Here is a 15,592-nt window from a genome sequence, read left to right on the forward strand (position 1 = left end):
TGGTGGGAGCCGCACCAAACGCTTGTACCAGTGGAGCGCTTCTGCTGCCCTGGTTGGGAGAGCCGGAGCCCTTTTGCACGGCGTACATACGGAGCCACAAAACGTAGCTCCGCCTGCTCCAGCTCCGCCCTTGCGTGGAGTGCTCCCAAACGGGACCTCAATCTGTCTTGAGCCATTTCTTCGCGAATCCGGCTAGCATTCATGTACTCTGCAAACCTAGCTCCTCTCTTTGCCAGCGCTTGGCCAAACCTCCACGTGCTGCCAAAGAGGTTACAGAAATTTTGGCAAGTGGTAGTGCAAAATAAGGGAGCGAAAAGAATCTTTGAGTGCTCTCTTTCGATTCTAAACTTGCCTTTTGTTGTGCATTTCTCATTTACATTTAGTATTCGCTAGCTAAAATGTGTGCAAGACATTTCTCTTCAGCTACTGCTGAAACAACACACATTTCACACGTAATCGTCATCAAAAGATATCACTAAAAATTAGCATAGCAACACGAAATGTACACATTCTCAAAAGTGTAACCCATGATTGTTAGGTCTACAACAAAGCTAAAAACAGCTGGAGAAAAAGAAAATCTGCAAATCCAATCACTCGGTGCCCACTCAACCCCCTGTCCCCCTAACTTGAAACAACCATAACACACAGAAGATGAACCCAAAACAAACATATCAATGTTTCTACAGAATCAGCCACCCCGACAACATCAATTCACAACCGAACAATGTTAACTAGATATAACAAATTGAATAAAAAATAAGCCTACCGCAAAGGAGGAAGCAGTTCAAGGATGTCAGACTATGAACAAAAGAACTCTAAATGAAACGAAGGCATGTTGGAAGGCCGATGTATAGTATAACTAGAAGGTGCTATTGCTTTCACCTGCAGATATAGAGCTGCCCTCCGACTTCACCACAACCTCTGCCTCTGACTTCACAGCCACTGAACCTTTGCCAATGTCTAGCCCCTGGAGCCGCCCAAGAGAATCTTGCTGCATCATATCCGAGAGGGAATTGGGGTGGGACAGCATTTGGTGGCTCGGGACATTGGGAGGAGGCTGTTGGAAATGAGGCGGCAGCTGAATATTTCCGTGGTGTTGAACTGCATGTTGCTCTGAGAGCTGGAAGAATGAAGGGCTGTACGTGACATGCTGCATTCCCATATTATATGGTTCGTTGGACTTCGACATCTCACCCGTTGCTATCTTAAGCCTCTCAACTTCCTGCTTCAGTGCGTCGTTTAGAGCTGCAAAGGTATGTATTTCCGTCAGTAAATAACACAAAGTCATCTCAGAATCACTGCAATGGTTGCAGATTTTTACAGATTGTTCAAGCGCTATCCAGCTAACCATTTGTGAAATGACATGAAATGGTATAGCTTCTGAAACAATGCTTCTGTTTTTGCAAAGTCTATGGTCCGCACTAGAACGCTTAACAAAAAGAACTTCTATCCCTTTGCTAAGTTATCTGATCTGCCTAATATGAAGCTAGGCTGCAACAATGAGACACCCTCCCACACGAAGTTATTGTGAAAAAGTTAAAGACTCACCATCACGCAATTGAGCCTGCTGCTCCATGGCCTGCAACCTTATCTTGAGCTCTGCATTTTCCGCAGAAAGTCCAGTTGTGTCTCTCTGCCCAGTAAAACACAATAGTGTGATATCAAGAAATTTAATACAAAAGAAATGGACATAATAAATTGCTAGTCCTGCTCTGAGATTCAGAGAACAGAAACAGTCCAGTAAAATATACTGGAAAAATACTGAATCAAAATTTAAAGTTGCAGCATAAGATTAACCAAGTAACAAGGTGCCTATTGAACAAGAATGGGTCAATCTTTCATAAAAAAAAAGAACGGGATCAATGGGGATAGTATAGTTGCCAAAATCACAGTGCTGGTCAACAGATACTCAAAATTTTTTACTGTCACATACTGAGTATCATCACTCAAATCTTCAATGCTTGAGAAAACCATATAAAACAACCCCAACTAATATTTTTCCCTTATCACTGCATGTGTCATTACTCAACACACACCATAACCACATAAATTATCCTACCATGTATTAGAGTTCTCAGGCATGTGCATCAGTTCAAGGAAAATCTTATTCTGACTGGTGATTTGTAAAGCAATTGGAATTTGGCTCATACAGGTTACAAGTATGGACTATGGTGTGTAGCTGGTTGCACAGTACAGATAAAAATAAAATGTCATTATACACTGAAAACAAATGAAGTGAACACAGTACGACAGTGCATGAGACAAACAGAAGAATGCAACGTACCTGGAATAGCGTCAGCTGTGCTGAAAGAGTAGTAGCCTCTGTCTGAAGAGTTTGAACCTTCCGTTCTAATTCTGTTATATATCGAGCCTTTCTTTCCTTTGACCGAGCTGCAGATTGTCTGTTTGCTATGATTCTGCACCAAACCAAGCTCAGGAACTCAATAGACACTCTTGAAATACAGGCAGCTAATACAGCAAGCTGGTTAAGATGATTTGGGTAAAATAATAAAGTTCAAACAGTTGACTTGGGCAGTTGACTTGGGCAGATGATGCAGTGAAAAAAAATATTAGGATGATTTAGGTCAGAACATAATAATTAATAAAGTTCAACTAGTGGACTCAGACAGACTAATATGGTAAGGTAATTTATGTTCAAACCATTGACGTGGACAGATGAAAGTTAACTTGCTAATTCGACTGTGATTTGTATGAATACAAAAATCAGTCGGCCTACGCTCCAGTTACTTAACAGAATCTTCTCCTTGCACATTCTTCTGCCTGTAATTCTAAATTTCAAGGTAAAACTGCACAAAAAAAAAAATTCAGAGCAACTGCAGCTCTAGGAAATGAACCAAAAGATGGTTGTTCCACAGCAGCAAGCCAAACATTAGTAAATTCCAATAAAAACGTAATAACTTCAACAAGTTTAAAGGCACACATGCTGAAAAGAAATTCAATCAAAACTCAATTGAAGTTTGGCTGCAAATGTTAGCAGCTGAGGTGTACCTAGTGATTTAAGCTAAAGTAGCTGTCATTTGATGATGTTTCATAATGCAAATGGATATCTATGTTATCATTGTTATTTAGCACTATTACAATTAAAATCACCTGACATTACATAAGCATATCATTGAGGAAACATTATGAAATCAATGCATGGCTGCAACCAGGGGCAATTGCACCAGCCACCACAAGTGTAACCCTAAATTATAAATCCAGATATTACAAAGCTTCCTTGTAGCAAAGTTTTGGGGAAATACTAATGTGCAATGTAGTTAACTGAAACAGGAGAACAATTAAGCTCATGATTTTTTAAAAATTATATAAGACATAGCAAATTCACCCCAACTTCATTTAACATCTCGGAGGGTCTTAGGCATGAAACATGAAATAATAGAAATACCTCACCAGCAGGGAGCAACACCATAACAAACTGTGTTCTTATTTAATAAGTAACAATTTTCCACCATTTCCCACCTCTCTCTAATTTAAGAATTTATTCAACAGCTAACAACATAAAATAGCCTTCAGGGCTGAGATAGCAATATACCTAATAAAATACATTGATACTAACAACGTTTATGCGAGAACAATTGTCTTATGATATCTTCCTTGTATCAAGGATTACCAATACAGAAGTGTACCATTGATAAATATTACCAAAGTCAGCGTGGAGAGCAAACATGGTAAACAATTGCACGAATCATCACAAGTAAAACACTATATCATAAATATAGGAATCCTATAGCTTGGCCCTAGTGCAAATTTGAGAAGCAATATCTAACCATCACCGATGTAAATTAATATACACCAAAGAGGGAAACTGATACCAATTTACAAGTACGCCACACTAATTTCTTTAACATGTTTGGAGGACCTTAAAATAACATGAAGTTCAGTGTGGAAAGAAGGTTGTAAAGAAAATCAATGTTGTATCCCGCTTCCTTTTGACCTCCACCATCTGTTTATTTAAGAATAAACTACCGAAGCAGCTTTGTGGACCAAGACACTAACCAACCAAACAAAAAGTGACATTGGAGGACCTACGGTGTGTCCAGTAGAGAGAAAATGCCATAAAATCAATTCAAATCAGTTATATCCCGCCTCTCTTGACCTCCACCTTCTGCCTATTTAAGACTAAACGACACGAGGTACCTTTACAGACCAAGCGCTAGCCAACAAAGCAAAAAATGGCATTTCAATACTCTTATGGGTGCTTGCTTTCACTTGGAAAGAAACCTGGGTAAGCGACAATGGTAACATAGTTATATCCGATTCAGTTACTCAGCTTACTGCAGCCCTATCCTATAAGGGCAGCTCCAGTCCTCAATCCGACCGATGCAGCCACGGCAGACGAACCAAACTTTGATTCGATAGCTCCAGCATCGATTCGTGGGACCTGCGTATTTATCTGCCCACCAATCCCGTTGCCCGGCCGCTTGGCTCTCCTGTACGCATTTGCAGAGGAGATGTGTTTCGCTGAATTTTTTAATCGGCTCGGTTCAACTCTTGTTTGAAGGTCGGTGATTTTTTTCAGCCACGGTTTGCTTTCTCCACACACTGGAGCTGCCCTAAGCTGTCTTTCACTATCCATGATGCAGACCACAAGTCCCAACTATCGGCAAGGCCCACAAGTGGCAATGCTTCTTTTCTTCCAATCGATTCACAATTTACAAGTCCTTAAACCCCAATCCATCAGTAGATCACAAAAAGTAAGAGCCATCTCATCTGCAATCCTACCTACCAACCAACTACCAACTGGAGTCGTAGCTAGTAGCCTCCGAATGCGAGGATGTAGGAAATGGAAGAAAAGGCGTCACCTTTTGGCGCGCTTGGGGTCGATGGCGGCGAGCTCGGCGAGCTGCTCGGAGGACATGGCCTTCTTGGCCTCCATGACCTCGCCGAAGACCCCTCCGGCGCCGTCCTGCGGGGCCCCCGTCCCGCCGGCGGCGGGCCCCATTCCGAAGCCGTCGAAGGAGGCGCTGTGGCGGTGCTTGGCGGGGCGCGGCGGCGAGGAGGTCTCGGCGGCGCGGTCGCGGTCGGCGCCGGCGATCTTGTCCATGTCCATGAAGGTGGAGAAGAGGTCGTCCTCGGAGCCGATCTCGTCGAAGCCGCCGCCCCCGCCGGCGCCCAGGTCGTCCGGGAAGCGGAAGGCCACCTCAGATCTGGCGCGGCGGTGGTGGCCCACGCGCGGCGCGGGCAGGCCGCCGCCTGGCCGCGGCGGCGGAGGCGCCCCGCCCGGTACGGGCGGGAGCGGGCAGGGCAGGTTGAGGTTGGGGCTCCGCCCCGGCGAGCGCTGCGGCGGGTCGCCGGGCTTGGGCGGCATCGCCATTGCGCCGGGCAGGTCTGTCTGCTGCTGTCTCTGGTCGGCTGCGCCTGCGCGTACTAGTTGTGCTTGGCTTGGCTAGCTAGACAGTGGCGTGTTGGGTTCTGAGAGAGAGTGGAGTGCGGGATCTGGGAACGAAGGAGCTGGGGTGGGCCCCCCTCATCACACAGGAGCATGTGATCGCCCCCACGCGCCGGAATGATGGGCCGTGCATGTATTGGGCCGTAGGAAATAAGCTGACCTTGAAAGAAGGCCCATAACTACATGGGCTGGGTAACCTTTGGCGCAATGTGCGCGTACTTGCATGTAGGCCTTTCTTTCAGAACTGTTAATTGTTCTAGGACTTCTTTCTTTAAGAAAACTGTTAATTGTTCTAGGACTTTTTCTTTATTGTAGCAGGGCCTCAAGCACCTGATATGTCCCATGAATTTTTCTTCTCGTAGTAAAACTCTTCTCAAGAGGATGCAAAATTCCCTGGGCAGTGCAAGACTTATTTGTACTTTCAAAATGAATAAAGGGAACTAAATATATAGGATGTACAGTACAAATCAGGTATGTGTGAGTTATTAAAGGGATCCAAAGGTTTAAGCGTTATTAGGTACAACACCGAGCATCTCGGTCACAGACTTTTACAACTTACAATCTGCGGTTGCACAGCCTCATACGTACACGTAAGTTACTCCAGGAGAAGCAACACGATGGAATCCTACAGTAATTTAATCTTTCACAACAAAACTCACCAGCTGTTCCTGAAAAAACCAAGTGGAGCCGATAAGACATGCACGTCAACACACGCTGACACCACCATCAATCACGCACCAACGCACGCACGCACGCTGTCAGTCAGGTAGCAGCAGCATCGTCGGCAGCCTTCTCCTGCTGGTCGACGGCCATGGCGTCAGCAGGTTCCCGCTCCCTCTCCACTGACGCGACGCGGACCTCGTTGGAGGTCCGCTCCTCGCTCTCCACCGGAGCTGGCGGGACCGTGGCGGTGCTGGAGCTACCGCCCCCTTGCTCCCCGCCCAGGCTCGTCAGGCCGTTCTGCTTCATGTAGTTGTCCAGGGGCCGGCTCGCAACTTCCATCAGGCCCATCATGCTCACTGCCACCGGCCGGGGCTGCTGCGTGCCGTGCTGTCCCTGATGATCGTCCCGGACGGCAGGGTGGAAATTGAGGTCGATGTGCCCCTTGTTCATGTCGGCCGCCTTGTCGAACATGGTCACATCACTGCTGTCTCGAGTGGTGTCCAGCGTCTGCGGGGATCTCGACAGGTTGCTCCCCTCGGGCTCGTCTCTGTTCACCCAGGCAATCTTCTTGCTCGCCTCAGCCTCCTCTCGCTCCGACTGCCGTTGCTTCTTCCTCATCATCAACGTCTTGAACCGACGCCTGACGGTCATGCAGACGTTGCAGGTGCACGAAGGGTTGTGCTTCGGGCCCTTGCCGCTGGGTGGCTGAATGCACACGATGCATGTGCAGCCCGGGCGGTGCCGGGGGTGCTTTGTGGTTGTCGCGACTGAAGCTGTACCTTGGTTCCCGACATCACCGAACACCGCAGCAGCGGCCAAGGCATCAAGGTTGGATGCATCCATTTCGGCCACATTCAGCTTCAGACCGTAGCTGCCCTTTCCCCTCCTCATTTCTGCAGTAACAGGTAACTTGCTGATACTGCGTTCTATTGTTATGTTGCAATAGCAAAAGATGCAGCATGAGCTCTCTGCATAGTAGTGATAAATTTGACATATTTGTGCCTTGCTTCTTCATTACTCAACCAATCAACTGTTATATGGTAAAATTTATATATAATGCACCCATTTTTAACAAGGTCGAGTGAGCTATCCCAATGTCCTTACATGGCATATCCTTGGCATCTTAAAAGTCCGTTATCAAGGTCAAAAAGTAAAAGGTAGATCATACCTTCATACTGCTGCAGAACACTTTGCAACTCTTTTGGGGTCAATTCTTCAGGCGCAGAACAGGAGCAACTGAAATAGTTGAATTTGAAGTATTATAGAAAATGAGAATAAAGACATTGGCAAAGGATGGTATCACAGAAAAAATGGCCTAATGCAAACAATTTTTTAAAATAGACTTACTGAAAGAGATACAAGAGAGAAAAGTCCATCTTTCAAAGTAAATGGATAAATCTAACAAATCGAGGATATAACCGAAATTCTTGATCCACCAAGAGTCCAAGACTATGGATAAGTCTCCATAACCAAAAACATGAAATCGCACAGAACAGATGAAGACCACATACAATGCATTGTTTCACACCAATGTACCAGGGTTTCAGAATTTCAAGATTAGCCAAAAGATTGAGGTATCAACAGAGAACACAATGTAGCATTACCTCTTTGGGTCCCATGAGTTGTCAGCACACGTCCACTTTGAAGCAATAATAACAGTAAGAGGCAACCGGCGCCATTTCGAGCAATCGTCACACTGAATCCATTGATCTTGTTCCCTAAAAATATAAAATGAAAAAGAAATTGACAAATCCGGCAAACTGATGACAATAATATGCACTGGCATCCATTTAGTGAACCGATCCTCAACATGGTAAGATCCCACAATTAATGCAATTGCTGGTTGAATGTCATCACTTTTTCAATTATTTTTCTTTTTCATTTCTACCTCTTAAAGTATTCTGGTAAGTCTTTTTCATGGAAGGTACAAAATCCAGTCCCAATATCTTCAATAGCTAGTAAAGACATCGCCCTGGAACTCACTCACTGAGATTATGAGGCAGAAGATCTTAACACATAAGTAATTTCAGATTTTTTTATGTTAGGGGAAAGGTCTCTAAAATGTGTTATGAAAAAGCCAACCCATCCATTCAGAATCACTCAGTAAACAAAAATTAATTATGCTGTCTTTTGTCCAATGATTTACTTACCCTGTTGCACGGATGGTGAAAATTGATCTCTTTGCAAAGACAGGGGGTTCCTGCATGTATGTACTACAGTTAGATTAGATTGAAGATAATCCAAGTACTTTGCCGTGAACAATGATGTGCCTTTTGTACCAGCCAGAGAGGATGCTCCATAACCCGGAACAAAAACAATGAAATGATAGCAAACTTACATCATACTCTTCAAATTCATAGTCCTCAATCATCACAATAGTTGATTTTGCACTGGGAGCAGGACGCAACAACTCTTGAGCCTCCTCCCATGTAAGCTTTAGTTCCATGGCATCTTCAGCATCCATTAAGAACCTCCTGCTTTTGGAACCAATATTGCGACTTCGTTTTTGTAAAAACTGCAAAGACCCCTCGTCTGGCCTGCTGCCGAATTTATCTGCCTTAAGCCAACTAACATCCCCATCAGCTGAGTTCACGTGATGATCATATAGAGAGCTTGGATGGAGATCTGCAGCCCCCTTTATTGACTGAAGAAATCCGGGATAACCACTTACTACTCCTAAGTTGTCATTTGCACTAGAAAAGAGTGTCTCACTGAGAAGGGAACCATTTGCAATAGCTGAGATCTGTGAGTCCTGTGTATAAGTAATATACAAACGTCAAAGTAAAACATGAGAAAGCAGATGAAAAACAAGCACCTGCAGTAATGACAGATTATCTGACTTACTGGCAGACTGACAGTATTTGTTGCCTTCCGGAAGCCCATAACAAGTTTCCCTCCAGGTTCTATCCGACTAAAGGTCACTGCAAAAAAATAACCATTAAGTAATTAAAAAAACTTTTCCAGTAAAACAACATCCAGAGATCATGGAATAGATGGCATAATTTACTATAGCATGGAAACGATGCAAGAAATAATAAGAAGCTATACACGACATACATATTCTAAAAAATTGGACTTCAACCAAGAAAAAAGTAAAATACGTACTCAAATAGTGACGACGCTTATGAATGTGTCCAAAGAAATGAGTTCCTAATTACCTGTATCGCCAGCTTGTAATTGCAAGGACTGTATGCATGGTGTAACGCCCTCCAAGACATACATTCGGCTGTTATTATTTGGCCAAAACCTAAACTGAAAATGCCATTCTTTTCCTCTTGCATCTTGAATTGTCAAGGGGCGACCTTCCGGTTGCGAAATTGGGGGGAAATATGCCTACACAAAGCACCTTGTTAACCCAGGATGATACAGCAACAATGGGGAAGAAAAAGACGGTCCAGCCTGCATTAGCAGTATTTTGTGAACAGACGCAGTAGATCATAACAATGAAAAGGATTTGATTTAATTATTTACACAAGACTACAAGAGTATCTGTGGACATGTACTACATGAACTCAAGCAACATCATGGCAGTTCTACATAGATATGATAGTGCTAGGCATTACATAGATCAATCTCTCCACGTTAATGTATATACAATATACAGAACTAAGGTCCCTTACCTATATGGTTTCTCGTACATGGATAAAATATATATATATATATATACCCTATAGACCCACAATACTATCATATTTGTTTCTGTAAAACCTGGACAGGAGGAAAGTCGTGCTTTGAATGTTCCTTTCCAAACAACTTTTGGAACATAAGCTAAAACCATTCATAAATTAATAAAAGGAAGGCAAGGGGATGTTAGACTTACCTCAGCACAGGCTTTTGGAAGAACAAGGCGCCCTATGCGGCCTGCATCACTCGCACTCAGGACCTTCTCGAACAACGGAACAATTGTGGAATTTGAACTTCGCACAGATTATAGTCAAGGAAGTAAAAAGGAAACTATCATCCATGGCAAAAAAAGGAGATATTGTGCAGAATATTATACAGGTTTATCAGCCTAACAAATATTCGGGGCATTCTCCAGGAAGTAACTAAATATCAATGATCAATGTCACCAGGAAGGTGGTAGATTTATCAAGGATACTCTCCAGATATCTGTTGCAGCTCTTGGTCTGTTATTCTTGGCCAATACCGTGGAAGTAATTGATTGCGGCCCCTTCCCTCGGCGGGTGGTCTAGCAACACGAAGATGTGGAAAAATATCTCTAGTTGGATCAAAAACAGAACCTTCACCAATCCTTGGCGGTCTGGTCAGGAAATGCCGAGCCCTTTGTGCATGCTGAAAGGGAGATAGTGCAGTGGTAAGTTCTCTTCCTTCAGCAATGGCTGTCGTTGGTGATAGTATAGGTCTTTCCACTGTTGAAGTAGCCTCCATCTTGCTGCCATTATTAGAAATACCCAAGCTCATGCTGAGACATGCCTCTGAAATAGACTCACTTGTTGTGCTATCTGTAGTTGGATCCTTATTGTCATCTCTTCGAGTACATTGAGGCGACTCTAATGCGCTCTGAGACCTAGTTAAGAAAGGCTTTCCCATGTCCCCAATGCTAAGGGTTGGCTGTTCCCATTTAATCTGCCTTGAACCATTCTCTATCTCTTTTTGCCTCAAGATGCTACTGCTTTGCCCAACCTCTATGCTTTTCACCATGAATGGGTGGTTGCTCTTATTTACAATAGAAAGATCATCATTTCTGGAATCCAACACAAGGGAGGGTGATTGTTCAAATTTTCTACCAGACAATAGCTCGTCACTTTTACCGAAAATGCGCAGATTATTTTGACATTGAAAAAACTTTGGAACCACTTGACCAGAGGCCTGTAAAAAGTACAATCAGATTATTTGGAAAAGGGAGGTGGATAATGCGAAAAAAGGTTACTTACAGACTGAGCTGCTGAATTTTTCATGCAAGTGACACATTGAACTCCTCCACTATCAAGTAGATCATAAGAGTTTTTAGAAGCAACACATCCACAATGGAGACGCTGAAATAGTAAAGTTTCATCAGAATACTGTTGCAATGCAACTCAGCGCAAAATACTGTTGCAACTTGTGTCAGCTCCTCACCTTCCCACAAAATGAGCAGTCTCTCCATCCCGATTCCTTTTGGTGAAATATATCACAAAATATAAACTGCTCATATGCCAACCTATGTACAGCAGAAACCACGCAACATAAATTAGAAGCGGGCCGATCTACGGAATTAAACAGTAAAGCTTTCCTGAGAAAAAGGATCAATCAAGCAAAAACGGCAAACTGAATTCTTATCACTCAACTAGGTAGGCATGCAGTTCCCATAATCAAATATGACCGCCTCACGCGCAAAACCAATTCATAGTTAAAAGCTAAAACTTTTGGTACCAAACAGCAGTTTTGATCCAATCACATAGCACAAAAGTGGCCAGGCAAATACTAGTCGCTTCTACAAACAGAAGTACAGGTCATCCCTGACATCAATCCAGCCAGAACCCATTGGGGGCAATTCCACAGTGACCGATGCCCATGTCAGTGTACTTCTTGTTTTCAGTGACGAACCGCTGAGCTATGAGCAGCTGAACACTGACGAACTTCCTAATTGAGATTGTGAGCTCTCGCCTCGTGAATCAACAACTGGTACGAAAAAGAAATCCGTTTATCTGAATTTTACCGCGCACCCAAGCAGTAGCCGAGGCAAAGAGTCAACGGCAACTTTGTGAAGTTTCCACCCACTCCACCTCGTCAAGGTTTCCGCATAAATCAGCTTATTCGTTGGGTTTGGTTAGGGAATCCACTGGTCACTAGGAGGAAGAATCCACAAATCGCCGCACTTTTTAAGAGGAGGTTAAAAGCTTGAGTTAAAACCATCATCACCTTTTTTATAGGGGAAAAATAGAAAAAGGGGGAACAAAGTCGCAAAGCATCGAAACGCGGAGAGAAGGCATGAAGCATCCTCCCCATTCGGAAGTCGGGAAGCCGGGGGCGGTGGATAGGTAGGAGGACAAGCAGAGGGGACAGAGAGGAGGATGAGGAGGCCGTACCCGCACTTGTCGCAGAGCAGGGCGAAGCCGCCGGATCGCAGCGGCCAGCCCTTCCTCCAGTCCCCTCCGCCTCCCGTGGCGGGCGCGCCGCAGGCCGGGTTCATGCACCTCTTGGCGACCGCCGCCGCCGCCATAGCCATGGGCGGCGGGCGAGCCTCCCCCACCAGTCTCACTCCTCCGATGTCCGATCAAACCTCACCTGAGGCCTGAGCGCATCGCCGCCCAGAGAGAGAGGCCGAGAGCTGAGAGAGGCGGTTGGGGAGGCGTAGCTTTCCGGTGGATGTGGAGGGGGCAACGAACGCAGGCAGGCAGACGAGTGCTGGCGATTGGTGCATGCGGCGGGTGCGGGGAAGACAAGGGACGGAATGGGATTCGAGGGGGATGGATGGATGGCCGGATGGGGGACGAAGCCTCGCCGCCGCCGCGGTGGTAGTAGTAAACTAACAGTAACGGCAACCCATCCTCCTCCTCGGCTGCCTGCCTGTGCCTAGTTGTTTGTTGTTAAAGAATGGTAGTGCTCGCTCGCGCACTCGCAGGGGAGTTGCAGTTGCAGGTGGGGCATTTGTTTTCTTCTATTTCTTCAGCAGTAGTGTAAAATAAAATATTGGCAGGGGAGCAAAGTGTTGTGTTGGGGCCTTTTTCTTTGGGCCGGGGGCTGCAACCAAGCATGCACGCACGACATGACATGCTCTGCTCCTTTTTGTATTTCTTGCTGCGCTGGCGGCCTGCTGCGATAGGTCGATGGATGAGCATGTAGTGAGTGCATTGCTCCCACCCCTGCCTGCCTAGACTGCAGATGCAGCAGGTGGCCGGCCGTGCAGATGCAGCCCGCAGCGCGTGCTCCTTTGCTGTCTGCCGGGCCTGTACCATCGTCATGGTATCATTCATTCAAAAAGGTGGTAGTACCAAGTACTATGCTACAGTTCGTAGGTGGCAAAAAGAAATTCTGTTGAGAGGTTTGGTGTTAGATTATTACCTATTGCCCGATCTAAACTTTCATCTTTTTCTAATATAATCGGCGGCTCTCCGGTTCCATTCATTTAAAATAGACATACGAAGAAAATTTGCGGCAGCACAATCCCTGGAGCCTGGACGCAGACGCAGACGCCGAATCTGGCCACCTGCCAGGCGCGGCAGGCCTTGAATGCCCGCGCCGGCGCCATCGGAGCCGTCCGATCCGCCGGGCTCTGCTCCCAGGACCCAGGCAGCGTCTCCTACTGTCGTAACGTCGCCTTCAGGCTTCACAGGAGATGGGCCGCGCTGGCGCTCCAGGCTCCAACATACACACACCTCACCCACCCACTGACCCACCTCGTAAGGAGCGAAACGAGCATAGGAAGAACAGAAGGCTGAGGCTGGCTCTGCTGGGTGGAGCCCGTGAGGCCACGACCGGGTGACTTGAGGTGTCGCCGTCGGCGCGGGGGTGGGTGTGGCTCGCCACGGCGCGCTCGTCGGCGACGACGTGGACACCGCAACCGGGGGCCTCCTTTCACGTCGCGGAAGCCTCGGCGTGAAGCTGCTCCTCCCCTACGACACGGCTGCCGTCACGCCACGCGCGCGATCCGCCACTCCCGCGGACCGCCAGGGCCCCCGCAGGAGGCCGGAGCGGTCGCCGTCGGGTCTCGGTAGAAAGCCGATCGCCGCAGGTGGAGTGGAGGCAGGTGCGACTTGCGAGGAGTAGCAGCTCTCGTAGCCGCGGGGCAGACGGCCACGACCATGGGTCTCGGTCGCGGACAGTGACGGCTCGGGGCGCACGGGTCTCCGGCCCCGCCTGGAAGCGACGGGACACGGCGAGAGGAGTGGAGTGGAGTGGAGTGGACGGGCCGGGACCGGGAGGAATGATGACGGCGTTGAAGCCAGGCAAGATGATTACTTTTTTACAGGAGCACGTGCTAGCCAGCAGGCGCGTTCGTTTCCACCTCTGAACTTTATACCCATCACATCAAAGAGAATTTTGCTATTTAGAATTATTAAATAAAATTTGTTTATAAATTTTTTGCACAGCTGTGTGCTAATTCGCGAGACAAATTTAATGAGCCTAATTAATCCATAATTTGCCACAGTGATGCTACAATAATTATTCGCTAATCATGGACTAATATACCTCATTAGATTCGTCTCGCCAATTAGCATTAGGGTTCTGCAATTAGTTTTGTAATTAGACTTTATTTAATACTTCTAAATGATAAGATTCTCTTTGATGTGATCCCTCTAGGGTAACCGGAAACGAACACACCCTGTGTCTCCGTGGCCGTGGCCCGTGGGAGGGCGTGTACGTGTAGGAGAATGAAGCAGCAGAGACGGAGGCCGATGATTGGGCGCCGTGGCATGCAGCTCGGTCGTTGGGGCTCGTTGTTACCGCACGGGCTGCGCTCCTGTTTTCGAGCTGTGACCGTGATGTACTGTGACAGGCCGGGTCCACTTGTCTGCACATCAAACGGGCAAAGCCTAGTCGTCGCTACAGTGACAGGATCAAACTGTCAACCGTAGCTCCGCTCTAGTGCAAGTGCATCATAACATTTTGTATAGTCTGTGGCATCACCTGAGCTGTTCATTAGTACTCCGGATTGTCTGAAGCCTCAAGGCAACATTACATGCTACGACTATATTTTAGGTCAAGTATATCGCGAATTCCCCATCCTCGAAGGAACTAACAGCCTATTTGGCTGGCTTCGGCCAGCTCTGGCTCCTACTAACATGCACAGTGTCGACCACTGTAGATTACTGTAGCAAACGTTGGAACAAAAATCGAGATAAAAAAATAAACTAGAAAGGAGGAGATGGAGAAGCCAGAAAAAGTAGCTCCTCCGGCTCTGCCTTACTACATTAGCACAGTGGAACCGGAGCTAGGGAAGCCCGGCCAAACGGGCCCTAACTTGCGGAACACTAGAAGCACTCAGACCGGCCGTCCGATGCGAGTCCACAGGATCGGACGCATTTTACTTTTGCCCAGCACAGTCAACCCAAGTACCCGAAATTTCCTGTGAGTAAATCGCCTCATGTCCTCCTTCTCGGTTATTTTTGTCCCCGTCTCTCGCCATCGTGGTCTCCCACTCTGATGGCTTCTCTCTCCTTCCATTTTAAACTCCATATCTATTTCTCTCAAGTAGCTGGAGCTCCTGTAAGCAGACAGCAGCTGCACTGCATAGCTGCGACCTACACTATCTCCTTCCTCTGCTACTCTCTCTCCCCCTCTCATCGCAGAGGAGTCAGGATTCCGACCACTTCCTCCATCTTCGCCAAGTCCATCAAAGAATGGTGGAATCCACGGCGATCCTTCTTTTTCCTACCATCCTCGGCCGCCTGCCAAGGAGGATGGCCTTCCATTGGCTACCACGATGGAGGTAGATGTCCAGCACCGGCTTTTGTCGCCGACAGAGTAAAGCAGCAGGTCGGATATTGCAATTGGTGTTTTTAAATATTACAACCGGTGAATGTTGCCATCAGATGAATGTTGCAAAGCTCTTTCTGATGGGCTCTTTTTTATTTC

The 15,592-nt window shown here is 46.5% G+C and overlaps 2 protein-coding genes across 2 annotated transcripts; both read right to left on the bottom strand.

Annotated features, from left to right (window-relative positions):
* Window positions 1–444: 444 nt before the first annotated feature.
* Window positions 445–5,578, bottom strand: LOC112879785 (transcription factor RF2b-like). The gene is made up of 4 exons (XM_025944186.1): window positions 4,824–5,578; window positions 2,285–2,417; window positions 1,549–1,633; window positions 445–1,245 (listed from the first exon to the last, which is right to left on the bottom strand). Exons 1-4 carry the CDS (start codon window positions 5,333–5,335, stop codon window positions 860–862), a joined length of 1,116 nt encoding a protein of 371 aa, XP_025799971.1. The 5' UTR covers window positions 5,336–5,578; the 3' UTR covers window positions 445–859.
* Window positions 5,579–5,866: 288 nt separating this feature from the next.
* LOC112879784 (B3 domain-containing protein Os07g0679700) lies at window positions 5,867–12,630 on the bottom strand. The gene is made up of 12 exons (XM_025944185.1): window positions 12,103–12,630; window positions 11,153–11,234; window positions 10,969–11,070; window positions 10,173–10,903; window positions 9,894–9,990; window positions 9,232–9,406; window positions 8,918–8,994; window positions 8,412–8,825; window positions 8,224–8,273; window positions 7,678–7,791; window positions 7,242–7,309; window positions 5,867–6,966 (listed from the first exon to the last, which is right to left on the bottom strand). Exons 1-12 carry the CDS (start codon window positions 12,240–12,242, stop codon window positions 6,173–6,175), a joined length of 2,844 nt encoding a protein of 947 aa, XP_025799970.1. The 5' UTR covers window positions 12,243–12,630; the 3' UTR covers window positions 5,867–6,172.
* Window positions 12,631–15,592: the final 2,962 nt, after the last annotated feature.

Source organism: Panicum hallii, chromosome 2 (assembly GCF_002211085.1).
Source record: "Panicum hallii strain FIL2 chromosome 2, PHallii_v3.1, whole genome shotgun sequence".
Taxonomy (NCBI): Eukaryota; Viridiplantae; Streptophyta; class Magnoliopsida; order Poales; family Poaceae; genus Panicum; species Panicum hallii.